A 24,879-nucleotide genomic window follows, 5' to 3' on the forward strand; every position below is an offset into this window, starting at 1 on the left:
CACGCAATAACTGCCACCATTGTTACAACCCTGTCGCGTTTTAGGTTATGCTGGGGCTGTCCTAATATCCCACTAAAGCGCTTATGCCATCCCACGGGGTTACCCGTTGCTGGTTCAATTGCCACCGTGGGAAATAGACTCGGCAAACGGGTGCCGGGCATTACCCGGATATTATCCGAGGCTCGGAGAGGACTCGGGCTATGTACAGTATACCGCGATTTTCTTTTTGGATTTATAATATTGTTTATTCTGGCGGTCTGGCCTTGGTTAGCATGCCTTTTTCATAGTCTTTGTGTGGGTGCACAGGGGAGCCTGATGATCTTTTTTATTTTCATTCTAGGTTGGTTCTAAGCCAAGTCTTCTCAGTTATGCATGAGCCAACTGGGTAACTCGTAATCACGAAGGGTACGCCTGAAAGCCCTACTACTCGATATTGTGTTAGGCGCCTCGGGTACATAGTTGTGGTAGTTATTGATTGGGTTTTGGCTAATCTCATTTCCGCTGCCTGCATCTCCTCAAAGGCCAACGGACGACAATGACTCACCGACATTAAGCTTCCTAAGTTGGATCGGAAGAAAGAGGGGTTGACGGAAAAAATGAATAAATTTTCTTTGCTGAAGTGTCTCCATTTTATTTTCTAGATATTCCGTGATGTGGGGTATTCATAGAACCTTGGTAGAAATTCCGTGGAATCCACCGATGCTTTCCTATTTTGGACTCGATAAGCGCTATCCTTAGTGGGGATTTTGCCGGGCCTGAAGAGGGATGTTATTAAGTTTACCCGATGGGATTGATCCTTCAGCTACTTGAAACAGGCTGATTATAGTTATCGGGATCGAGGGCCGGCTTCTTTTGGCAAATACTTCCAGATATGGGGCGGCTTTTTGGCCCATTGCTACGGGGTTCATTTGCCTTATCTGGCTGCGGACTCTTTTCCATGTGGCATCAGGTACCTATAGTTCATTCATCTGTAGAATGGTCTATGACTGACATTGACTGTTCATCATCTACATCTATTATCGGAAGACTCGAGACTAAATTCTATGATTACACCTTGGGATAGGAATCTCATTGACGTAATATTCCATAACCTGATATGACCGGTTGACCTACATAAAAAGTATTTTTCTCCCTTCATAATAATTCTAAAAGGTGTCTGTAGAAGTATGAGGCCGTCATGACTCACTCTTTCTCCGTAAAGGAGAAACAAGGACAGGCAAGGAAATGTAAGATTTAACTGCCCATGGTTATTTACATAGTACATAGGCAGCCAATTTCAAAATGGACATATACATGAAGCTTGCAAAGCCATAGAGTCCTTTGAGTTCCATGTTTAGAACATGTGCATCTCGCGCCCAGCGTGGAACATGGCCGGTAGTAGTTTCCTGTTGTGATCAAGATCCTTCACAGGCGTCCGCAAAGCAATAGGCACGCGTTTCAAAGCACACTTCTCAATCCGAGATTCCAAATGCATAGCCCAAAGCTCTGCACCTAGACCCCCAATACCATAGCCCGTCATCTTGCCCAGATTGATACTCTTTTCTAGCGTATCCAACGAAAGGTTCTGGATGATATCTATCGCCGTATCGAAATCAAGATGATCTTTCTCTTCCTGAGTCTGGGATTCCTTCATTTGCTGGATATGCTGCATGTTCTGCATCTCGTCCAAGTTCTTGCCAGCATTCTTCCAAAGCTTCTGCCGATTAAGATACATGTCAAGCGTATCGCAGGTCCGCGCTTTCTTCTCAGTGGTAAATTGGTGCCAGTACTCTGTCAGTCCCTGTTCCGGAGCGGCATCTTCAAAGCTGAAGGCATCGGTGGGGATTCGACGTCCGTAGAAATCATTACCGGCTCCTAATTCCAGGACACAGAGGAACCATCTAGCTCCAGGGGCACCGGAGAACCGGGCTAGGACCCATTCGCCGGCAATTGTCTCAAGATTGGGCTTTTGCACAAATGAGATCATGCGGGCAACTCGGATCTTCTCCCGTGTCTTCTCAAGTCGGAGTTGGCTGCGCAAACCCTGGCTTTGTTCGCCGTTTGGCTTAGGTGTCGGGTTATCACCGTCAGATGGCGTCTCATCTGGGTCGATGTGCTTGTTGATGACTTCTGATAGGTCAAGCTGTGTTTGTAGAGCATCGCGCTCACAGGAGAATGAGACTAGAGCCATGGAGAGACCGGTGCTGACAGTGCACCATCCGTCGATCTTTTGGCCGCTGACTGCGTTTCGGACTCGAGAGCGTAGCTTCTTGGGCTCGAGCATCGTGACAACTACTCGCTGGATATCGAAGATGCCGCGAATACCACCACTGCTCACTGTGATGGGGTTGGGACAGACCATTCGTTTCTCATTTTCATTCACGTCCTGAGTGTCGATGTTCTGTTCGCTTGTAGCATCAGCCGAACTAGGCTTCTCGCCCAATGGCAAAGTGACACTAGAGTCCTTGGTCGGAGCCTCGTCGCCATTGAGAACCTTGATGGCATGTGTGATACAAATGTTCAAGGATTCATATTGATCGACAAGAGGAACCGAGACCGGGACTGTCGATGTCGGAGTGGGGGGATCTATCGGTTTCTTCTCTTCAGTCGCCAAAGGAGCAGACTTTTTCCTTCCAAACGACATCTTGGGGACTTCGAACTTGGGGACCTCAAATTTGGGCACTTCAAACTTAGCCGAGCGGACGGACTCAGCAAGCGAGTTCACTCTGGCAAAGCCGGTAGGGCTTGCTGCATCTGGACTCTCATCCTGAGGCGTGAAGTCGCGAAGCTGCTCAACCACTTTGACCAAATCTCCCAGACAAGCTTCCAGGTTATCAAAACTGGTCGCCTTGATCTTTGCAGCCAGAAAGCCCAGGCTCATAAACACCGAACATTCCTTCGGCAATTTTTTCGTGAGACCCAACATCTCAGCCAGTAGCATGTTGACGTTGCTAGCGGTTTCACTTTGCCGCACTCGCTGGGCTCGGAACGATTTTAGAATCCGCTGGTTGGCGTAGGCACGAGACGTGATGTTCATGTTAGTCCCAGGATCCACGAATGCTGCAATGCTGGCGGGGTACATTGAGCGCCCCTGGAGGGGACTGCCGTGGTGTTTACCGAACCAGTTGAATACCGAAACATCGTTGTATGAAATCACAACTTCGTCCAGAAGTCGGGCCAGAGCTTTGGGAAGTCCTTCCGCAGGGAATGCTGGGAACCGCACACCAAGAATACCCATCAAAGAGTAGGCTTGGTCGGTGGCGACTGTGGTGACTCGCTCTGCTGCGGTGATTAGAGAGCTGCTGGCAGAGGAATCCATGAAATCGTGGCCATTGATCCAGTTGGTAAGATTTCTAATTTTGCTGAAAGCTGCAATGGCCTTCCTGTCCTCGAGGATAGTTTTGTCGGTCTTATTCGCCAACTCGCGTAGCAAATGAATGAAAACAGCTATTCTGTCATTTTGGTTGGTTTGGTTGTTGGTGAGGTTCGACAGGCAGTGAGCGCTTGAGATGTCTGGCACCAATTTACTCAGGATATCGGGCAGCCGGTCAGCAGCGTCGAGCACTGCTTTGCCAATTTGTGCGTCGGCTGTTTTCGGCCTGATGCCATTTGGCGCATAGAATCCCAGGACTTGAAGCATGACTGAGATCTCTTTCGCGGGTGACATTCCCTCCTCGAGAAAAGGCTTGGGCTTCTCGTCGTTTGGAGATGGCCGAGAAAGTAACTTTTTGAGTTCCTCCATCTGCTCATCGCTGATCTTCTTGTGCTTGTCAACAAACGGATGACGGAAGAACTGAGAGAGGAAGGGCTGAAGGAAGTAAAATGGACCGATCACCTCAATTGGCCGGACCAGCTTCTCCCAGTGCGAGTTAACATAGTAAGTAACTTTGCTCAGCACCAGCTCTTGCAACGTCCAACCACGCGTTGCCCATTCGATCTGGAACTGGCTTTTCTCTTCCGGACTGTTGCCATTGGAGCCAATTTGCTCAAAGCCCCTCATGTTCACAGGGACAGGATTATGGAGAGGGTCTTTCCAGTGCTCCCATTCTTCAATCCATGTACGTTCATCTCGGGGAGTATCCACATGAACCAGACAGAAATCAGCATTTTCATACCAATCACCCATCAAAGCCAGAGATTCGGTCAATTCACCGCCATCTGCCTTGTTGATACAGCAAGTGTCGAGCCACACATATCGCTTTCCTCCTCGGAGAAAGTGTGAATCAAACAGCTCCTTGGCTACCTTGATAGAGTTCTCGATTTTGCGTGAGGACCGAATGTGCTGCAGCGAGACCAGTAGATGCTCGATTCCATAGCATAGCTCACGGTTCTTTTCAAAGAATTCAATGGTGGATTTGTAATTCAATTGATTTTCTGAAGCTGTGGCGAGCTTTGCTTCAGCCTGTGTGCGTCGACTTTTTGCTTCAACATTCAGACTCTCGATTGCCGAACGGACTTCTTCTACTCCCGGATCATCTCTTTGGGCCGAATTTGGTTCGTCGGTGGATGGCTCCGAGGTTGTGAGGGCATTGAGAGTTCCCCATAACGTGTTATAATACTCGGTTTCTCTCTCGGCGCTCGATACGCCCGCTGCAGCCTCATGATGGGATTTCTGAGCTCTGCCAAAGTCATAACTGGCTGTATTGGCCTCAGTGTACCATTTGAGTAGCGTTGTAATGTCTTGGGGCCGTTCTCCGTCGGCTCTGGGGGTGACAGTCGGAAGCACCGATTTGATCTTTGCTTCCAGCTCCTTGATGTCGGTCTCGCACTTGCTGATGACCCTATCGAGGTCGTTTGAGGGTTTGTTGCTCCCATCCGACTGGGAGCCTTCCTGGGGCTCGAATTTCTTGGCCGCGTCAAAATAACCGTAGCCAATCTCGGACCCTTTCCAACTATGAGACACAATGCAATACTGGTCCTGTAGACCGAGATTGTACGTGGGGACCATATTCTTCGTTTCCACATCAATCATGCGGTAGGGCATTTTCAGTCCCCCTTCGGCCTTGGCCAACCAACTATCGGGAGCCCGATCCATCTCTTCTGCTTCCTCATCCTCATCGTCCACGAATTGTGGCTTGATGCTTGGTATCAGGAAGTGGTTGAGGATGCGGCGAAGTCTGTGCTTTTGCTCACCATCCATTACGACATCCTTGAAGCGGGTTGTGCGATCGGTGGCCCAACTGGCCATGTCAAACGCCTCTCTCAGCGCCGCATTAGAGACAAGGCTGTCCGAGAGGGTTGCTTTGAGACTGCTTATGGAACTCATTTTTGATCGAAGCGTGAGGTCCCCTGGTTTCGGATGGAGGTTCTGGGCTGGCTGTGTGCCTTAGCTCTAGGACTTTATACAGCCGAGCCGATTGAGCCGAGTAAGGAGGCAGATAACAAGCGGGAAAAAAATCACAAGAAAGCAAGCATTTCAGACGGCTGACTGAAGAGCCTATCAACTCGAAGCTTAGTTTCCACTCACGAGACTTATGGAGGGGTTGAGTCAACTCAACAGGGTGAATCAACGAATCAGACGAACACGTCACCGAACAAGGGCTCAACCGTATAATGCGCCTTTTTTTGCTTCCCCTCTGCGGAGTAGCTGAATATGTACATTGCAGGGCCATGATCCACAGCGGAGACCGGCACCCATCAGCTCTGACGCTGATCCACTTCACGCTGAGTGGTTACCACACTCTAAGTTTCCCGTCAAATTACTGATACATTCTCATTAGATCCTGTACACATTCCATATTGAAGCATCTTCACACTTTCAACACTTCACTATGGCGTCCTACCATCGTGTGCTGGAGACCTTTGGTCGATCTATTCAAGACATTACCCTAGAATGCGACTGGTATGCACAATTCCTAAATAATGTTCTCATCGCTTAATTCAAGAGGCTAAGAATTCATCCAGTGATATTCATCCCTGGGAGATCTCTATCAACGGAGAGCGATGGGCTGGCAAGATCCGATTAATTGGATTCGTGGATGTGTTCTTCCTCATCTCGTACTCAGCCAACGCTCGGTTTGAGCATGGAATTATCGTCTATAGTCGGTCCTCCCTTGAAACACTTCTTGATATAACGCTAACGACAACATAGAGGATAAGCTAGCCGTGGAAGAAATCACAGGTCATATTCCGGATTCCAAGCCTAAGACTACAGAGGATTCCAAGACGGACCAGGAGAGCGAAAATCAAGACACCAAAGCAGAGCACGAAGAACCTGAGGGTGAGTATTCGGAGGCAATCATTACAAGTACGAGTGCTCACGACCGATAGGTCTTGATGAAGCCGAAGAGGAGGACCCAAACGCAAAAGCCACCGAGGCAGAGTCCGAGGAAGCCAAACCCAAGCCGACGGACGAACAAACCAGCAAGGCAGAACAGACACAAGACACTAAGCCAACAGCCGAGGACACGGCACCCGAATTCCGTAAAACCAGCACCTACACCATCACCAGTTGGGGCCACCCAGTCGGACTACGGGCCACATATCCCAAATCCTGGATTCAAAAATACAAGGTGGAAATCACCAAGCCCTGTAGTTGGGCACTCGGCAGTGAGTACAGTCCGAAACCACAGTGAGACACAATACTAAAAGCTACGGTAGAGCGCATCATGCGGGGCTTGAAGCCACACAGCACTTACGACCTGATGAACGATGTGATTCGTTGTGGTATCATCACACAAGGTCAACTAGTGGGTCACATCATGGGTGTCGTTCTCGCGGGTTCGCAAATGGATGACATGGCGAAACGATACATTCAGGGATTGACATCGGGCGATGGTGCTGGACGGCAAGCACTGTCGAATGAAAAGATCTAGGGTCGGAGGCGATCTCCGAGGAAGATTGTTCTGCAAACCTACCGCGTACCATGTACCTAAAGAGGCTTAGGGCGATAAGATCGTCATGACAGCCCGTCTTTTAGCGTAGACGAGCGGTAGCGCAGACGAGATAATTGGATGAAATGAAACACTCCATTCGAACCCACGCACCCCGTTTGAAAAATCTGCTATGGAGCCCTAGAGTCCGAGGAAATCTCTGTGTGGAAGGATACCGGCAAAGTGGTTGGGAGGGGCCGGACGGGGTAGCTGAACCCGCAGCTGAGCCAGCCACCAACCCGCTCGAACACTAATACTGCATGAGTGGTCGGAATAAAAAGAACCCCAAAGTTTGGGGAAGATCTTGCCGACGAACTGCCTATGATATTGTCGAATCCGACTGCACAAAGTAAAAAGTTCCGGAAACTCGTAACATACGAAGGCCGACTTGTGTTCTCCGAGTAGACAAAGAAATGGAGACGGAGTGGAGTTTACCTCAATCGTCCACGAGCATGATCTCCACTTGCACGTCCCATCTCTCTGCTGATCGAATTTGAGTTCGATAGATGGATACATTCACATAGATTAACCCACAATAGACACGGGAGACAGCCATTATCTCGCCCAATTTTGGGGCCTGTTCGTGTGGATCGTAATCTCTTTATCTCCACAGTTCAGCGCACACGAACTATGCATCGACCCGGCGCTGAAAGATCTGTATTTATCCGTACCGGAATGGTACATTGTTCACCGGTTTGGACGATCCCCTGCCAAAACGAATCGCTGTGTCCGAGAACGACTCCACAGAAATGAGGCGATTGGCTCAAAAGGCGCAGTCTAATTGAGTGGCTGGCAGAGAGCTCGTTGCCTTTCTTTCTGACAGCTTCAGCTCAAGCCCCCTTCCATGAAGAAGTGGGTCGCTACATGCAGACTTGCTGCGCCCAAAAGTCTTCTTTCTTTGACGTTATCTACCGTTTCTTTTTCCATCGTCGTTGCGCGTCCTGTCCACCAGAAATTCAGGGCCTTTATCGGATTAAAGGGAAAGCAAGATGGTCTGGTTTCCGCTCGAAGTCGATAATGCGGCAGTAACCTGGAGCTTCGACATCGTCGGCCTGCTCGCCGTGGTCGGAGGATCTTCAATCGAAAAACATGCACAGAGTATTACTGCCTCTTCTCTTGCCGGTATCCCTCGTCTGCTGCCTGCTCCAGAGACGATGCTGGATACCGATCGCCCAGATCGACTACCCTCCGTCAAGGATGTGACCGTCGTAGGCGTGCACTCGGGCAATAAATTCGACGAACTCAATTTCTTCGCCGACGTGATTCACCGTATTGGAGACCTGAAAAGCTTCCAGTTCCAATCCCTCACGATCACATACAGGCGGAAAGATGCCGAGGATAACGGGACTTTTCTACATCAAGGCGCACCACCAGGCAAAGCCATCATCCCATTGCACACCTTCTCCGCACTGAACCTGTTGACGTTGATTTCTGTCCTCATTACGATCGCTCTGTTTGTCTGGGCCGGTGTGCAGCATGATGCAGTCGCTCTTCTCGGTCTGGGAACTATGTCCATCTCCACCGCCACGGCCTGTCTGTCCGCACAGTGGCGCCCGATCCTCACAGTCCGATCAGCCAAGGGCATCGTGCCCCCAGGTGATGTCGTCATCCGTACACGGAGTGGAGCTTTCGTCGCCATCGAGTGCAGCGAGGAAATCGCCCGTGAGCTGTACGCCGGAACAGAAGAATGCTCGTACGTCTACAATGGACGTACGCACCAGTGTCTTCTCGCGCTCAGCACGGTACTACTGATGGCTTCCATTATCTTCTTTAGTAACTGCGGCTGGAAGATTCAGATTGCTGTTGGACTTGCCTACATCATTCTTAATCTTGCGTACTGGGCTTTGGCCCTGTTGACGAAACCGCAAGACCTCTGGAATTGGGAGAGCCGGTACGAGGTAAAGACGCACACAGACGAGATATGTGCAAACTATACCCTGGCGATGTGGAAAGCTATACAGAGGACTGGGAGTGTTCGCTGGGTGAAGAAGGCCGGATTTGCGCCGGCGACGAAGAAGTGGAATGGGTGGCTGAAGGAGGCGAAGGAGAACTGTGCCAACAAGGAATGGGACCCTGAGGAGGCGCGTGATCGGTGGATGCGGATGGACCTAGAGGAGGAAAAGGAGGACTAATGGTGGAGGATTGATTGTATACCCAGGAATGGAATGCGGAGAGGAAAAGTGAAGGTTTTACTATATATCTTAATTGATGACAATTCATGATGTTCAAATATCATTAGCCAGTATTTCAGACGTACTCTGTGATAGACTGCTATGTATATCAAAATGACATTTTGGAATCCTTAAGGGGTGGTTGAAAGGTATCAGCTTCTCAGTAAGTAGTATTTTGTTAGGTCAGAACGGCATAGACCGAAATATACTGAAGACTAAGAGTGTGACGCGTATGTGACAGTATCGCGGCTTCCCAACTTCCAATCCTTGATTGAACAGACTTCTTAATATAAATAAGTTGTGCCAGAATTCCGCCATGTCATCAGATGTTGCCGAAAGTACAAATATGTGCAAGTGAGAGACTATAGCAGCAACCATTTATCGATTGCCAATTGCATCCGATTTCCCAAGAATTGGACCTGTACCAAATATGAGAAGAAACACAAATGAGCCAGAAAGGCATAAAGGGGAACGTACCACTTCCGGGTCCATCATTGAATCATGATCTGCGTGGTCTATGACATTACACTCCACATTCTCCTCGCCCACCATTTTCGCCCAACCACCCGAGTCGAACGACTCACGAGGTCTTTCTCGCCATTTCTAGTCCGTTGTTCTTTTTTTTTGTGGTCCATATTTCTTCAATATATCGTTCGCTTCATATAACATGGACGGAACCCGATCGATATCGCCATGTCCAGCCCAGATCAGCAATATCCGTACTGGGCTCCTATTGACATCAGATCTTATCGGACGGGGTGAGTATTTCATCTTCGCGCAAACGGATGAGGTACTATGCTGCCTGAGGAGAGTAGGAATCTCCTTATCAGGCACACCTCCACGACGAATTGGGGGAAAGAAGCCTAAGATGTCAAGAAGTTTGACCGTCGGCTCTGGGATTTGAATTGGAGCCGGTACAGGAATTGGTGAGTCGATATTAATGACACCCAAAACCCTCTCGCCTTGTTGATGAAGTAGAAATGCGATTTCATAGGCGGTGATCGCGCCCATTGACTAGCCGCCGAGGATGTAAGGACCCTGGGCTTGAAGATTTTGAATAGTTTTCAGGTATATCGCAGCGGCATCTTCCACCGTCCAAGAAACTTTACTTGTCATGAGGTATGGGGAAGTCAGGACGTACACTGCAAGGCTGTTGGCAAATTTGGGCAGTGGCTTATACACAAAGGCATATCCAGATCCTGGAGGTGTGAGAAACAGCGAGGGAATCCCCGGCTTTGGGATCCCTTGAAGAAGATGTGAGGAGCATAACTCGTGAGATGGGTCTTCGTTCAGTGTATTAAATTTTAGAGGGTCTGTCGAGTATGACATTAAGCATAGCCATTCGCTAGCTGTACCAACAGTTGCTTGAGTGGAGAAGAGTGATGATGGGAGCGACGTTCGCGTTTCCTTGTAGACTCGGTGGAGGATTGCAATACACGAGATTGAGTCGACTCCTAAGTCAATCATCGGAATGGCTGGATTTATTTCAATATTCTTCTCCGCTCTCATTGCCGACAGTAATGCTTCATTGACCCGTGAGCCTATACTTGGCGTAACGATATTTTGGCAGTCAGTGGAATTCAGTGGTGTTGTTAGATTTAGATTGCTGTGAGCTGTTGATTGTCGCTTTTGCCAACATGATTTGACCATACCCTCTAAGTTTGACTTTTGAACCTTCCCAGTAATGTTTCTAGGGTAGGCATGGGACCCTAAGGATTGCACTGATACAACCTCGGCGGGGACAGACATTGCTCCCATTTCTGCCCGGATCATGTCTTTGATCTGACGTGCCGTTTCCTTGTTGACCTCGCTTTTCACAACCACAATCGTAACTTCACCAGCAATAGGATGTGGATACCTCACAACCTGGGGCTCAAGAGCGCAAAATTCTGGAATTTGGCCCAAGACGGCTTCAATGGCGGAAGGGTCGATGTTCTCGCCCCCTCGGATGATAATGTCCTTATATCTTCCAATCAGGTATAATCGATTATCCTTGCCCATGATCGCTTTGTCTCCGGTGCGAAACCACTTTCGACCATCCGCTCCAGAATAGAACAACTCATCATCAGATTTTCCTTTATACTCTTTAATCAGAGTTGGACCAGAAAAATGCATTTCCCCAGCTGTGCCCACTGGGAGAGGGACACACCTGCCCTCGAAACATATCTTCATCTTTATACTTGGAAAAGGCATGCCAATTGAGATGTCTTTTCCAGCAAGAATGTCGCTGGCGTGGCTAACGGTATCTGTCTGGGCGAAGATTCCTTCCGTCATTCCATAAACATTCTGTACCCCGCATGCACCAAGCTGTTCAAGACAGATCCTGAGGATTTCTTCATTTGGTGGAGCCCCTGCCAGCACAACTCGGCGCAATGAGTCAACCTTCTTTTCAGTGAAAGCAATACTCAAAGCAAGCACCATTGTTGGCACAAGAGCAACGTGACTACACTGTTCTTTCTGGATGGCCTGAAGCAAAGTTCTGGGAACAAAGGTCGGTCCCGGAAACACCACGGTGGCTCCGTTCATGAAGTAGGACATAAGACACGTATAGCTATATGAATGATTATTTGGCAGCACGTGTGCAAATTTGTCTCCAGGTAAAATGGGCTGACTACCCTGGCTCCACCCCAACGCCGACGTGAAAGGAAAGGAGGATGTCTGAATGAAGCATCCCTTTGGAAGAGAATTGGTTCCACTGGTGAATAAGATAGAAGATTCCAGTGGCTCTAAAATATCGGTCTTTTCAGCTTGGGCTTTCTCTTGCATAAGATTCTCGAATGAGATCCATCCATCCATCTGGCCGTCCACCAATATCTTCATGCAATTCAACCCAAATGTCAAATTTATCGATTGGTAGGCAGAGCTCGGTATTTCCCGCTATTATGGTGAGGAACCCGGAAGGGCAAGCCTTCTGCACAGTTTGCAACATATGTCAAGCCTCTCGAGTGTGTAATAAGGTTGCCGGGTTGATTGGAACATGAACACAGCCAATCCTATAGGTGGCCCAGGTGGCAATGATATATTCGGCGATATTGGCTGTGAACATCATTACGGGATCACCTTTCTGTAGCCCGCGGCTTTTTAGACCGTTTGCGAACCTTTGAATGGCGCATTCAAGATCTCCGTAGGTCCATCGTAGGTAACTCACTCTTGTCCGACATGAAAGGGTGCACTTGAGATTCCAGTGCAAACGAGTGCCAGGATATCATGGTGGTCTGAAACGTTTTGCAGCCACATTTCGTTGGTTGTCAAAGTGGTATCTGGAAGGATAGGGCCATCCAACTCGCTGAGTTGTGTCATGATAGAAATCTTCTTCTTCCGTGCTCGTCTAACAATAGAAGACCCTAGGCAATGCGAAAGAGAGAAAATGCAAAGCATTCAGTTGAGCGCAAATCAAAGAAAAGTATTCATGTCAAAGAATTCGCTTACGATACGTAACATTGCATGTGGAACCTTGGGAATCAAAACAATTAACAGCTCAAGCATGTATCGACACAGGAGTCACAAAAAGAAATTTCTACCCAATCAAAACCAAAACCAATGTCCAAAAGCAAAACGTTAAAAGAGTGCTGTCGTGTCTCGTTATTGCACTTCAGCAGTGGGACGACAGGGACGAGAACCCATGTCACTCCATTCCTTTGATTCCCAGTGGCTTCCAAGGTCGCCCAGGTGGATTATCGTCAGAGGTGGTGTAGCGGTAAAAAGAACTGAAGTTCATGGAGTGATAGGCATACAGTACGTATCATGCAAAAGTTAGAAACCGCAAAAGTCAGACAATAGAGCTGCATTTCGCATCTACATAGTCCCCTCACATAAGTAGGTTACCTGTACACACTGCACATGTAGTATGTAACGCTGGAACTCAATTTCTACTATGTCTACCTCCATGTTCATGTCATAAATGAGACTTTTCACCGAATACCTTTCTCCAGGACGATTTTGATCTCGTGAATATCAAATCCGCTTGGGCATTGATGTCAACACGGCCATAATGTACGATATCTAACTACAGAGCCGTGTGAGCTTAAACGGTGATACAGAGTCCTGTCATGCCTGGGTAAGCACAATGTCACCTGCATTTCCTTGACGAGGAAAGCCTCTGCTCTCCTGGGGCTTTACATCCCACCGCAACTTTCTTCTTTACATCCTCAACGTTGGAACGCTAAGGCCTGGATTACTATACAGTCACAAAGTCCTAATATTGCAAGTAGATTAAATTAAAACCGCGAACGGAAATGCCGAAAATGCAACAATTCATATGCCAGGTAATAGTCTACAGCCCTTTCCCAAAAAGCTCTTCTCCCACCTCTTTAAGAAGAGGTTCCTTCTGCAAAGCCGCTATTTTAGACTTCGCCGCAATGGTCTCTGTCACACCCATCGCACGACAAAGATCAATGACCTCCCCATCAAGCTGAGCCTCATAAACAAATAGCCCAAGCGCAAACAGCAGACCATGCAAAGCCTCCGGGCTCTGGTCCTCGCGCGAAGTAGCTTCCAACAAAGAGGCGAGCAATTCAACCTGATCAGCGTCAGGCAGTGGGTCCGGTTTCCCATCAAATCGAGCATTGTGATTGAAAGCAGCGAGATTGTATGCAAAGGAAGCTGCTACAACGCGCAGGTTTGCGTGTGAGTCTAGGAGGGAATTGGTTGCGAGTGCAAGGCAGGTCTCTCGTAAGGGTGAGGAAGTTGAGGCGAGCTGGTGCGGGTATAAAGCGGTGCTGAATAGGTTGCAGGCTAGTTGCAGAGCAACAATGCGGAGGTTGTAAGGAGTTGATGATAGCTCCCCTGAGAGTGGTGAGAGAAGAGTAAGGAGGGTGGCGTGTTGGGGCTCTTCGGCGAAATAGCCACTCACGCGTGGGTCGAGAAACAGGAGACGGACAAGATCCACGACGGCAAAGTGACATTCAGCTGGGAGTGTCGGATATGTCGACTGCAAAGCAGTGGCAAAGGCGTGGAGATCTGGGACTCTGGTATCCGCTGCAGGAGCTTTGTTTTCCGTGGAATGGCGGGTTTTGACGAAGTCTATGACTGGTGCAATGCCTGCGGCATCTTTAAATTCCGCTGGCAATTTTTGCACAAGTTTCTCTAATGGCGGAACCTTCTTGTACATAACGAAATTGGTGATTTGTCGTTGGAAACTTGGTACTCGGAGCTGTCTATGAGGGTGAGATGGGTGGGCCATCTCGAAAAGCATCCGCACGTTTCCTTGAAGCTGTGCCGGGTTGGCACCCGACCACTCATCGAGTTTTTGGCCTTTCAGAAAAGTCATGAATGTCGGCGTTGCGCGCACGCCGTACTTCATGCTCACGTCATAAGCCGACCCGATGTCGACCTTGATGAGCCTGGCCCTGTCACCGGCCTCTTCTGCCAGCTCATCATACGTCGGATAGACCATCTTGCATGGTGGACAAGTGGACGAGGTGAAGAAGATAACTGCACAGGAGTTTGACGCCGCAGCTAACTCGCCCTCGAGCTGGCCTAGGTTGCTAACAATGCGGACCTTCCCAAGCGGCGCGTGGGTTACAGGCGCAGGCCGCGATACCGGCGGTGCAGCACTTGGCCCAGGGATTGGGCCTGCACCACCGCCTTGGGTGACCCCCTTCAATGCGGCCTCGATCTGGGGCTTCATCATCTGTCCAAATGGGGTTTCCAAAAATGTGCTAGGCAGGTTGCGAATCTTCTCCGGGATACTCTTACCCACGAGAAACATAGCAAAATCCTGGGTAAAGTTGTTGCAGTTGTGAAGAAACAGGTCATAGGACTAGAGAGTGTTAGAGTCGACTATGCACGATGTAGCATTCTGTTTGGTTGTGACCGACCTCTGGAGTATAAATCTCTGCTAGGGAGCCAAGATACTCTTCTATCACATCAGCTGGGAGCTCCGTAGACCCCAGATGTATTCTCTCCATGGGCTGTCCGTGATGGGTGCTTCCAGGAAGAGCGGTCTGGATCCCTTGACCAAAATAATACTCCATACCACCAACCACGATGGACGTATGGTAGATCGCATCCATTTGAGTCCCTGTCAGGGCCACAGAGTACTAGTAACGATGGTATGTGAGTGACATCTTTTCATATTTGTTGCGTTATGTGCTGATTTGTACATACCATACGCGCAAGACCCTAAAAGTAATTAGCTAAATGACACTGACATAAATAGAGAGAGCACTCACCTTCGAAAGGTCATAAACGTAGAGCTCGACATCCATGGCTGTAAGTCGTAATTCTTGTATGGAAGATTTGATAAGGGCGGGACCAGCTTGATAACCTTGAGGGCTGGGCAGGCACCGATCGGATAACGTCAGCACTTTGGATTCGGGTGCCTTCGACTGTTTTCTAAACAAGGAAAGATTGCCCTGTTAGTATCAAATGATAATAATGCTCGGCTCCAAGTTCTAAGCTACCTCAGTAGCGATTATTGCGTACTTTTAACTCTGGAAGTGGATACTTTGATATTCCATATGTTCTCAGAGATAAAACTGAAGGGTTCCCATGCAAACAGTGGTGGTGAAGAGTATCCCGGTACGACAAAAAGGATGTATTGAGCGCGGTTCGAACGTAGGCATCCAAATCTTCGCAATAACTTCACACCTCAACGAAGCTCCAGCAAGGAAAAAAAAACTGGTAGCTTCTCTTTGATTGAGCGTGTCATCCTTAGTGCAGGGGCCATGCTAATCTTCTCTGTATATTTTCATTTGACCAAATGTCCCGAAGGACACCAGGTCTACCGGAAGGTGGTATATATCCCTCACTTTTCTGCCACCGCTGGGAAACTCCACTCGGGGCATCTGCGCATCGCATTCCACTTTCTGCAGTCACCGTTACAGCTATATTTCCCCTACATTCACAGCTGAGAGTTTCCTCTCTTGGACAGCGACATGGTAAGCCATCGCCCTGATCTATAATATACCAAGCGACCTCCAAACTCACCCACTCCTCACTATAGCCTCCCCCAGAGGCGTGGAGCTGCTGCCGGCTCCTCTTCGGCAGGACCCAAGCGTGCGCGCCCCTCTAAACTCGCAAAAGAGAACAACATCAGTGCAGAGGAAGAGAATGAAATAAAGGAGGTCTTCCACCTTTTCGCCGATAAGCACAAGGACTTCCCCTCAGAGAAAGAGGGTGTCATTCCCCGAGAAGATGTGCGCAAAGCACTGGTGTATGTAACCCTCCAAAATTTATACATATCTGGACCCCCTCCAATGTCTCTTTTCAACCTTCTTCAATCATTCGACACATTGTTCGCACATACTCATGATTTATGTTTCTCGCCAGAGCCCTCGGCCTCCCCCAGAAGACTCAACCGAGCTCTCCGAAATCCTCTCTGCCCTCGACCCAACCAGCGCAGGTTACATCCCCTACAGCCCGTTCGTCTCCGTTGCTGCTGCGAAATTGCGCTCGCGCGATGAAGATGCGATGGCTGAGGAGGTTGATCATGCGTATCAGCTCTTCACACGCGGAACAGAGGGGCCGATATCGATCAACCACCTACGGCGCATTGCGCGCGAGCTAAAGGAGGACTCGGTGGATGATGACCTGCTCAGGGATATGATCGCTGAGGCGAACGGTGGTGCGGGTTTGAGCGCGGGTGTTACGTTGGAGCAATTTCATGATGTCATGATGCGCGCGGGTGTTTTCTAGTATGCTTATCCACGAGGTGAGGAGCGTCTGTACATTGCTTTGATTTTCTTTGGATTGATCTACTGTTTTCGACGGATATAAGGTTATGTGTTTGGCGTTTATTGTGCCATGGGCCCTGTGGCGTTAATAGTTGCATAGCGTGGAGAATGAATTGGAATCCCCAAGAGAAACATAATACCATTGTCTAAATTGATTTATTTGGTGCATACTTTTCATGGTTTTTTGGAAGCTGTAACAAAATCATGGCCACCTCCAAGGTTTGAATGTTCTTTGTTTGTTTGTAGATACATGCCATCCTCCTACCCATTCGTCTGCCGCAATAAGAATTAAGTCCCGTAACAAGAAGAAAAATCCCAGATAAAAGACATGCAAAAAGACGAAAGCAAAAAAAAAAAAAAAGAAAAAGAAAGAATAAAAAGGAAGAGGGAGGGGAACGGCAGAAGATATGGCCCGCGCATCAACTATCAAATTCCCCAATACAAAAAGCCAGGACCTCATACCATGCCTGGCAAGGCACAACGAAAGACATCAGTCGCAATGCGTTGTCAAGTAATTCACTATAATTGGTATTAGTAGGGAGTATTAAAGTTTCAATGTACGCAGATACTCACAGAAATCTCGGCCATACCGAGGTCCTCACCACCGTTGGCCTGTGGGGCAGCGCCGTTGACGGGGGCACTGTTGGCAGCAGGGGCAGTCTCACCGCCAGCAAAGTAGTCAACCATCTCAGCATCGAGCTCCTCGATGCTCTTGGGCTTCCCACGGCCGGGGTTGCGGCCGCGACCGCCACGACCCCGAGTAGCAGTGTTGGTGTTGGCCGCCTTGTTAGTAGTGGCCGGCTTGGGCTTGGACTTTTGCTTCTGGCTATTTAAAGGTGAGTGTCTGGACATGATGTGGGTTTGAACATAAGAAAGTACTTACGCAGCAATGCGCTCATTTAGTGGCTTAGGGGCGGGTACCACAGGTGCGTGGGAGGCATCGTAGACAACCTCGATCTGTTCACGATGGTCAATAACAGGAAGAAACTGTATCAACTATCTTTTGCTAACCTTCATAGCACGGCCATCGACGAGGAGCCCATTGAGCTCCTTGGCAGCCTTTGCAGCAGTGTCGGCTTTGGCGAAGATGATGGAAGCAATGCCTCGGCTGGTTCCGTTTTGGTTGTAAGTAAGCATCACCCGCTTCACGGGACCTGCAGACTTGTTGAAGTATTCCTATAGGGTAGAGAGTCGATCAGTATTTCGTCTGAGTGTTTCAGCTGCATCAATAGTGATCGAGCGTTGAAGGCAAACAACGGCGACATCGTGAACGTGGACAATCCAACGGCGAGAGCATCAGCGAGCACACGACGGTCATCCGTTGACCAAGCCCATTCCCAGAATTCCAGGACATTTCCCACTGCGTACCATATACAAACTCGCCATTCATACATGATACCGTTGTCCATTGTGCTCCATATAAATCTTATCCCACACATCCATAAATTTCTTTCAAAAGCGTTCCCAGCTCAAATATTCATCAATCGAGTGCGACTAGCCTGAACGACAGATTGTCTTAAAGCGCCATTGTACACGCATTCCCACGCCCACTGCGTGACACTAGCTTGGAGCTTTGCCGTATGTTCTCGCGATCGTTTTCCAGGTGAGAAGCCTGGTAGCCGACCGGAGATAACGACCGTGTCTTCATATCACTGTGATGGGATTCACCCCATGAGGCAGTGGAAGTCCCCAACCGGAAGCTCCAGAAGAAAAGCCGGTTGACACTTGTGAAAACCCTCGTGGCCCGTAAAGTCTCCGTTGGTTCACTGGTGCGCTCGCTGATGTCCCTCTGAAGCTAACAACGTAAAGTAGGAAAAAGAGTGGAGCGGAATTTCGAAAAGCGAGTTAGGATGGAATCTTTCGATCTCCAATCCTTGGCACAGTACTCAGACTTCGCAAGGTGGGCAGATCACCTTGCAAAGATCATTGACATAGAAGACATAGCTTCTTGACAGAGTACTGAACAGTGCTCAACTTCCCACTTCGTACGATGCCAGCCAAAGAATGCGCAGAAGCAATTGGGAAGGAGCAACCTGTCTGTGCCAGACACGGGGCGACAACCACCATAGGGAATATAGGAGTGGCAGGTCGGAACACGAGTCGACGTTGATTGCACCTCGTTCGTTCGAAAGCAAAGATGGCGATCACAGCCAAGGCGAAGGCCTCTGGATCAACATACCTTGATATTGCCCTCAGTCACATCGGCAGGCTGGACAGGTTAGCATATGAAAGCAAGTGAAAATTAAGGGATTAAACTTACCAGTCCGCTCACGATGATCTTGCTAGAAGCAGTTGGAGCAGCAGGAGTAGGGTGGACAGCCTTTGCGCCCTGCTTGGTACCCTTGGCAGACTTCTTCACTCCTCCGACGGACGGCTTGGCAGCAGCAGCAGCACGGCGGTTACCGCGACGGCGGGCGGTCTGGCGGCGGTTGCCGACAAGGTCATCGAGGGACTTATCCAGGTTGGCAGACATGATGAAGACTTGCGAGAAGAGATGGGAAAAGCTGGCGATTCGGGTTTCCTTGAAGGTTGCAAGAACGCGTCGATGACAAATGCGCCCGAAAGTTGAGAGCGACCTTGAGAGAAGATCGACGGAGAAGTTTAGTTGGCACTTGAGAGAGGTGGTTTTTCTACCGAGAAGAAAGGAAAAACCAAATCAGTGAAGACAGAGGGTGAACGAGAGACCAGGAGGGTTGGAGGGAAAGGGAGTCAATGGGGCGCGGCACGCTAGTCTATTCTTGGAGAGTCGGGCACCCCGAGCGGTGGTGTTTGCCATGTTTGCAGCGAGGCTGATATCATGCATTTCGAAGGTAGGCAGTCGCTTTGTGAGGCTATTATAATGGAATGATACCAGTGTTTAATATCGAACTCCTCGAACTCTTATGGTGAAATTGTGCAATTGATTTCAGAGAAAATATGTTGAAAAGTCTATCTTACGTTAGTAGCAACGCAAATTCAGGAGAAGAATTGCCATAGACTCGACTTGAAGACGAATTGTATCGCAAGGACAGGACGAACGAAGGTGTAATCTCATTCATTCTATGAAGGTCCAGCCTGCATACACGGATGATGAAATCATGCCCTGAACTCCTCCCAAAATCAACAAAGAAACCAGAGAAGAAAGAATTGCAGACGAGGCGCTTTGAAAGAATGAGGAATAATAGTAAAATAAGAATGACAGCAATGCTAATTAAGATCAACTCTTCAGGGCTTCCAGGCGATCTCGCATTTGTTCGAGAGTGGCCTCCTGGTCCTCGAATTCGGGCTCGGCAACAGGGGCCTCCTCGACAGGGGACTCGGGTTTGGCCGGGGCTTGGGAAAGCTTGCTCTGCAAAATTTCCTGCAAAATCTTGTCTACCTCTTCGTCGGCCTCGAGGTCCTCCGATTCCAGCATATCATCAATGGGCATAGCATCATCCACCATTTCTTCGATGATCCCAGCCTTGACCAATTCCGTAGAGAGCTGATGCATCGTAGATTGTAGCTCCGGCATTCGTACCAGTGTGTTCACATCTTTCATGATCGCTGTCGACTTCTGTAAACTGCCTTGAATCTTGCGAACGGAGAAGGCCTCGTTGACCTGCATCCCAACACTTTGTAGCTGGGCTCGGCTTGTATTTAACCGCGAGGTTTGTTTCCGAATTCGCACGAGTTCCCGGGCAAAGGTTTTGGTTTCGGCAGTAGCCTGTTTGGCTTGGGATGGGTTTCGCTGAGCTCGCTTGGAGGAATTAATGATGTACATGCGGGTCTTGTTATCAAGAGCTTTGAGCTGAGAAAGGTCCCGATCGAGTTGCCGGGTATTTGCGCGGATGAGGGCATTGCATTTTCTCATCTAATAATCTACCAGTCAGCGGATGTAACTAAATGCGGTGTTACCTGACGGCTAACGAGTGTCCTGCCTACCTGGGCTTGGGGATCAGGCCCAAAGAAGACCGCCTTTAGGGTCTCCATTATGGTATAGATATTGTCGCTAAGACAAATTCAGCAAATCACAGAAGTATAGGCCGCCTGGCTGGTCTGTTTCCCCAATCGTGAATTCAATGTGTTGAGCAATGTGGGATGACTGGAGGGCCTGGGCGCATCTTCTGCCGGGAATGGCGGGGAGTTGAGAATATTGGGGCAGTATGAACACCAAGAACGAGGCAGAGTCCTTCAAGAGGAATGCTCGACCCTCGTGTATGTCTTATCAGGATTGTGATGCCTGGGGCAACTTGTTGGAGGGGGGCAGGAAAGGCTTAGTCAGAAATCCTGTGACGTCCCCAAGTTCACATGTTAGCCTGAAGGACAAGGCCTCGACTAGGCAACAAACCAAGCAAACAGCTGCCGTGCTTCCAGTACATTCTAGCATTAGGTGAAGTGAATGCGGTACATGCTCAAAGAGAGCTTCTCCTTCTTCCCACTACGCTTACCATTTCATCTCTTTCGAAGACTCCTTTCCCTTTTATACCTTTAAACTATCTTCGGATTATCAATCATTAATCCATCCACCATGCCTATCGCACAGCCCGAAGGTAGGTTGTGACAGCTCTTAACTTCCCCGCTCTGCTCCAAACACTCGGACCTGCACATTTTGCAAAGACAACCGCTATGACGTTAGTTCAGTTCCTGAATATTTAGCGGGACGTGGCTGCTTTCAACTTTGTTCAGGCGGATTGTTATAGATTTTAAACCAAGAAGGGGCGAAAAAAGGCTGACCTAGAAATTGTGTGGTTTTTCAGTTACCTGGGCTCAGCGCTCCTCAGCCGATGATGCCGAGCGCAACTACCTCTACGTGAGCATCAAGGCCGCCGAAGTTCCTAAGGAGAAGGCCGACCTCAAGCTCACCCCCACCTCCGTCTCCTTCACTGGTGATTCCCGCAAGGGTGTCACATACCAGGCCGCCCTGGAGTTCTATGCCGAGATCGACCCTGAGAACAGCAAAGTGAACCACACCGACCGTGGTGTTGAGATGGTGCTGCGCAAGAAGGAGCTGAAGGAGGAGTTCTGGCCCCGTCTCCTGAAGGAGAGCAAGAAGGTTCACTACTTGAAGACCGACTTCGACAAGGTATGTACTTCCAATGGAAATTAGTGCTTGAGATGATGGACTGACTCGATCCCAGTGGGTCGATGAGGATGAGCAGGACGAGGCTCCCGAAGATGATTACGCTAACAACTTCGGTGGATTTGGTGGCGAGGGCGGCGGTGAGGGCGGTGGTCTGAGCAACATTGACTTCTCCAAGCTCGGCGGCATGGGCGGCATGGGTGGTGAGGGCATGCCCGACCTGAGTGCCTTGGCTGGCGGTGCCGGTGGCATGCCCGACCTCAGTGCCCTGAGCGGTGCTGGTGGTTTCCCTGGCGCTCAGGGTGGTGAGGACGAGGACGAAGATGTGAGTAACCTTGGCCTTCAGGTCTCTACTGTCTCCAACTTAAATGTACCTTGTGCTAACCGTGACGTTGCAGGATGAGCTTCCCGAGCTTGAGGAGGAGAAGTCCTCCAAGATCCAGGAGGTTTCTTAAATTTATCATCAGGATAGCTGCCTTCGGAATATCTATCACGACCAGAAATGAAAAATACGGGTTCATTCAGGCGACTGCGGGATGGTTTGCCGGATACTTTCTTTCTTTAACTACTTGGGATCTCCCATGTTTGTAGAGTAAATTGGCCCAGCTGAACAGTCGAGTTGATTAACTTTCAGTCTGGCTATTTCATTTTCAAGGATCCATGTAGCGGCAATAAAAAATGAAAATGTCTAGATGCAGTCTGCTCATGAACCCTTTGCTACCAAAATGAACATCAAAATGAACTTCTACAATAAAGGTTAGTGTGTAGGAGAACCGTATTATTCTAGTAGTTCACTTTAGACATTAATAGAAGAGAAAAAAGAAAAAACCTATGATACCTAGGAGAAATGTTTCCACTGCGGTGTGCAATATGATGTGTGGGAGAACTGGGGCTATGACGCAAATGGTTTCCTCCGGTCGAATTTGGCCAATTCACCACGCATGATCGTATAGAGTAAGAAGGATACTCATGGAAAGTAGTATCAAAGATCATTGTTTCTCGAATACTTCTCTACCACTACGCTTATGCCATACTGAAACCTACAGAGGGTGGTGTTCAATTCAACCCTTGGAATATACTTGGAGGGCCCGGGCGGTCATTGGTCAGTCAAAGATTGTTGCCGCCACACTTCTCACCCCTCGAATTTGTGGAGGGCTCTCTCTCTCTTCAATCACAACTCACAGCATACCCTTGACTTCCCTACTTTGGGCTTCTTCCTGTCTTTCTTTCGGGCTGCATCAGCGTTATCTAGATCTTGAACACTCGCGCGACCGGGCGCATTTCTCTTTTTTTTTTTTTTCTTTCCCATTCACACGGCCTCACACGAGCCCAATCCTTCAAGATGCCACCTAAAAAGGCCGACCAGCCTAAGAAGAAGACGAAGACCGTCGATGACAAGGTTCGTGTCGTATTAAGTTTCCTACACGATTCTTCTAGAGACTAAATGATCGCTAATGCTTGATACCTTCATAGACTTTTGGCATGAAAAATGTACGTCACCGAAAAAAAAAAATCCGCACGACATGCTCTAAATACCCTCGACTCTTCCAAACTCTCCTATACAGCACAAATGACTAACGCAGCATCCAACAGAAAAAAGGAGGAGCCGCCAAGAGACAGATTACCCAGTTGAACGCTCAAGCCGCGTCAAACAAGAACCCTGAAGAGAAGAAACGAGCCGCTGAGAAGCTCCAGCGTGAGGCCGAAAAGAAGGCTGCCGAGGCAGCTAAGAAGGAAGCCGCAGAACTTTTCAAGCCTGTCCAGGTACAGAAGGTTCCATTTGGTGTCGACCCGAAGACTGTTCTGTGCCAGTTCCACAAGAAGGGTGGTTGTGAGAAGGGTCGCAAGTGCAAGTTCAGCCATGACCTAAACATTGAGCGGAAGGCGGCCAAGAAGGATTTGTACACCGACTCGCGTGATGCCGGGGAAGGTGAGGAGGACACCAAGAAGGCCGATACTATGGATCAATGGGACGAGGAGAAATTGCGCAGTGTCGTGCTGAGCAAACATGGAAACCCACGGACGACTACCGACAAAGTCTGCAAGTTCTTCATTGAGGCTGTGGAGAACCAAAAGTATGGTTGGTTCTGGGTCTGTCCGAATGGTGGTGATAAGTGCATGTACAAGCACAGCTTGCCTCCAGGGTATGTGGAATTTATCCCTTTTCTTATCTTGTTGCCTTTTCGTTCACTGTACTAATTCTCATCGCACAGATTCGTCCTCAAGACCAAGGAGCAGAAAGCGGCAGAAAAGGCCCTGATGGACAAGTCGCCGCTGAACACCCTCACTCTGGAAGACTGGCTGGAGTCTGAGCGGCATTTGTTGACCGGCAAGTTGACGCCGGTCACACCGGAGACCTTTGCCAAGTGGAAGACCGAGCGTCTGAGCAAGAAGGCCGCCGAGGAGCAAGCACAGAAGGCTAAGGAGGCAACCGGTCGCTCATTGTTCGAGGCTGGTGACTGGAAGGATGGCGACAGCAGTGAAGAAGAATCGGATGACGATGATGATGGCTTCAACCTTGATGCGCTGCGCGAAGAAACTGAGAAATTACGTGAGCAGAAGGAAGAGGAACGGATGGGCAAGCTCAATGGGATCCCCGGTATTGAAGTTCCAACTGCGGGCTGAGCCCCCTCACCTCCTCGCGAGACCAGTTTCGTGAGCCCTTGAGAAGGGACCGTTTCCTACCGGATTTCGCAGACCGACCATACTCAGGCCGGACCTGTCGGCCCACAGGGACCGGATCCCCATGACGAGTGATCGCTACAATCGCCAATTTCTCGGCGTTGTCTCATGATGCGCCGAAAATTTGCGTTGTATGGCCTCGTGATGTCACTCGAGGCTCACCCAGTCACCTTTTTCCATTATATCCTCTCTTAACCAATTGTTGTCGAGTAGAGGAGCATGGCAGGTTGATGGTAACGAGGGCAGAGGATTTTGAGCAGATCCTATGTCTTATGTGACGGAAGATTCAACGATTGATATCTTGTTATGACAGCTTGCCTTGGTAGCAAAAAGTCCGTTTTTTCCCAGTATCGCATGATTTCCAAGTTGATGGTAACGATTCCCACTGGTATATATAGCTTTGTCGACGTTCTCGATCTTTAAATCCCTGACCTACAAGGTCCTCGGACCAACTATCA

General features: G+C 49.1%; 10 protein-coding genes across 10 annotated transcripts; 5 read left to right on the top strand and 5 right to left on the bottom strand.

Annotated features, from left to right (window-relative positions):
• Positions 1 to 1,333: 1,333 nt before the first annotated feature.
• On the bottom strand, positions 1,334 to 5,245 carry N7484_009643 (uncharacterized protein; the record flags this gene model as incomplete). The annotated part of the gene is made up of 1 exon (XM_057120030.1): positions 1,334 to 5,245. The coding sequence occupies one exon, from the start codon at positions 5,243 to 5,245 to the stop codon at positions 1,334 to 1,336; it is 3,912 nt and encodes a 1,303-aa protein (XP_056969585.1).
• A 505-nt stretch (positions 5,246 to 5,750) lies between these two features.
• Positions 5,751 to 6,794, top strand: N7484_009644 (uncharacterized protein; the record flags this gene model as incomplete). Its single annotated transcript, XM_057120031.1, has 5 exons — positions 5,751 to 5,821; positions 5,884 to 6,020; positions 6,071 to 6,199; positions 6,250 to 6,528; positions 6,580 to 6,794. The coding sequence occupies 5 exons, from the start codon at positions 5,751 to 5,753 to the stop codon at positions 6,792 to 6,794; spliced, it is 831 nt and encodes a 276-aa protein (XP_056969586.1).
• A 1,046-nt stretch (positions 6,795 to 7,840) lies between these two features.
• Positions 7,841 to 8,983, top strand: N7484_009645 (uncharacterized protein; the record flags this gene model as incomplete). Its single annotated transcript, XM_057120032.1, has 1 exon — positions 7,841 to 8,983. One exon carries the CDS (start codon positions 7,841 to 7,843, stop codon positions 8,981 to 8,983), a length of 1,143 nt encoding a protein of 380 aa, XP_056969587.1.
• A 1,053-nt stretch (positions 8,984 to 10,036) lies between these two features.
• Positions 10,037 to 11,951, bottom strand: N7484_009646 (NRPS-like protein biosynthetic cluster; the record flags this gene model as incomplete). Its single annotated transcript, XM_057120033.1, is given in 2 exon segments — positions 10,037 to 11,836; positions 11,853 to 11,951. The coding sequence occupies 2 exon segments, from the start codon at positions 11,949 to 11,951 to the stop codon at positions 10,037 to 10,039; spliced, it is 1,899 nt and encodes a 632-aa protein (XP_056969588.1).
• A 1,344-nt stretch (positions 11,952 to 13,295) lies between these two features.
• N7484_009647 (bifunctional C97 family peptidase/thioredoxin family protein) lies at positions 13,296 to 15,231 on the bottom strand (the record flags this gene model as incomplete). The annotated part of the gene is made up of 4 exons (XM_057120034.1): positions 13,296 to 14,783; positions 14,842 to 15,063; positions 15,131 to 15,145; positions 15,196 to 15,231. 4 exons carry the CDS (start codon positions 15,229 to 15,231, stop codon positions 13,296 to 13,298), a joined length of 1,761 nt encoding a protein of 586 aa, XP_056969589.1.
• A 669-nt stretch (positions 15,232 to 15,900) lies between these two features.
• On the top strand, positions 15,901 to 16,660 carry N7484_009648 (EF-hand superfamily Ca2+-modulated protein; the record flags this gene model as incomplete). Its single annotated transcript, XM_057120035.1, has 3 exons — positions 15,901 to 15,903; positions 15,979 to 16,182; positions 16,295 to 16,660. 3 exons carry the CDS (start codon positions 15,901 to 15,903, stop codon positions 16,658 to 16,660), a joined length of 573 nt encoding a protein of 190 aa, XP_056969590.1.
• Positions 16,661 to 17,214: 554 nt separating this feature from the next.
• Positions 17,215 to 19,171, bottom strand: N7484_009649 (putative RNA annealing protein Yra1; the record flags this gene model as incomplete). The annotated part of the gene is made up of 6 exons (XM_057120036.1): positions 17,215 to 17,217; positions 17,272 to 17,524; positions 17,582 to 17,655; positions 17,710 to 17,874; positions 18,878 to 18,907; positions 18,959 to 19,171. The coding sequence occupies 6 exons, from the start codon at positions 19,169 to 19,171 to the stop codon at positions 17,215 to 17,217; spliced, it is 738 nt and encodes a 245-aa protein (XP_056969591.1).
• Positions 19,172 to 19,894: 723 nt separating this feature from the next.
• On the bottom strand, positions 19,895 to 20,649 carry N7484_009650 (ESCRT-III subunit protein VPS24; the record flags this gene model as incomplete). Its single annotated transcript, XM_057120037.1, has 2 exons — positions 19,895 to 20,530; positions 20,602 to 20,649. The coding sequence occupies 2 exons, from the start codon at positions 20,647 to 20,649 to the stop codon at positions 19,895 to 19,897; spliced, it is 684 nt and encodes a 227-aa protein (XP_056969592.1).
• Positions 20,650 to 21,187: 538 nt separating this feature from the next.
• On the top strand, positions 21,188 to 22,194 carry wos2 (Hsp90 cochaperone SBA1; the record flags this gene model as incomplete). The annotated part of the gene is made up of 4 exons (XM_057120038.1): positions 21,188 to 21,209; positions 21,417 to 21,742; positions 21,798 to 22,064; positions 22,138 to 22,194. The coding sequence occupies 4 exons, from the start codon at positions 21,188 to 21,190 to the stop codon at positions 22,192 to 22,194; spliced, it is 672 nt and encodes a 223-aa protein (XP_056969593.1).
• Positions 22,195 to 23,081: 887 nt separating this feature from the next.
• N7484_009652 (translation machinery-associated protein TMA46) lies at positions 23,082 to 24,364 on the top strand (the record flags this gene model as incomplete). Its single annotated transcript, XM_057120039.1, has 4 exons — positions 23,082 to 23,138; positions 23,213 to 23,230; positions 23,333 to 23,883; positions 23,953 to 24,364. The coding sequence occupies 4 exons, from the start codon at positions 23,082 to 23,084 to the stop codon at positions 24,362 to 24,364; spliced, it is 1,038 nt and encodes a 345-aa protein (XP_056969594.1).
• Between the last annotated feature and the right edge of the window lie 515 nt (positions 24,365 to 24,879).

This window comes from Penicillium longicatenatum (assembly GCF_028827895.1).
Source record: "Penicillium longicatenatum strain IBT 33135 chromosome Unknown contig_6_segment0_segment0, whole genome shotgun sequence".
Taxonomy (NCBI): Eukaryota; Fungi; Ascomycota; class Eurotiomycetes; order Eurotiales; family Aspergillaceae; genus Penicillium; species Penicillium longicatenatum.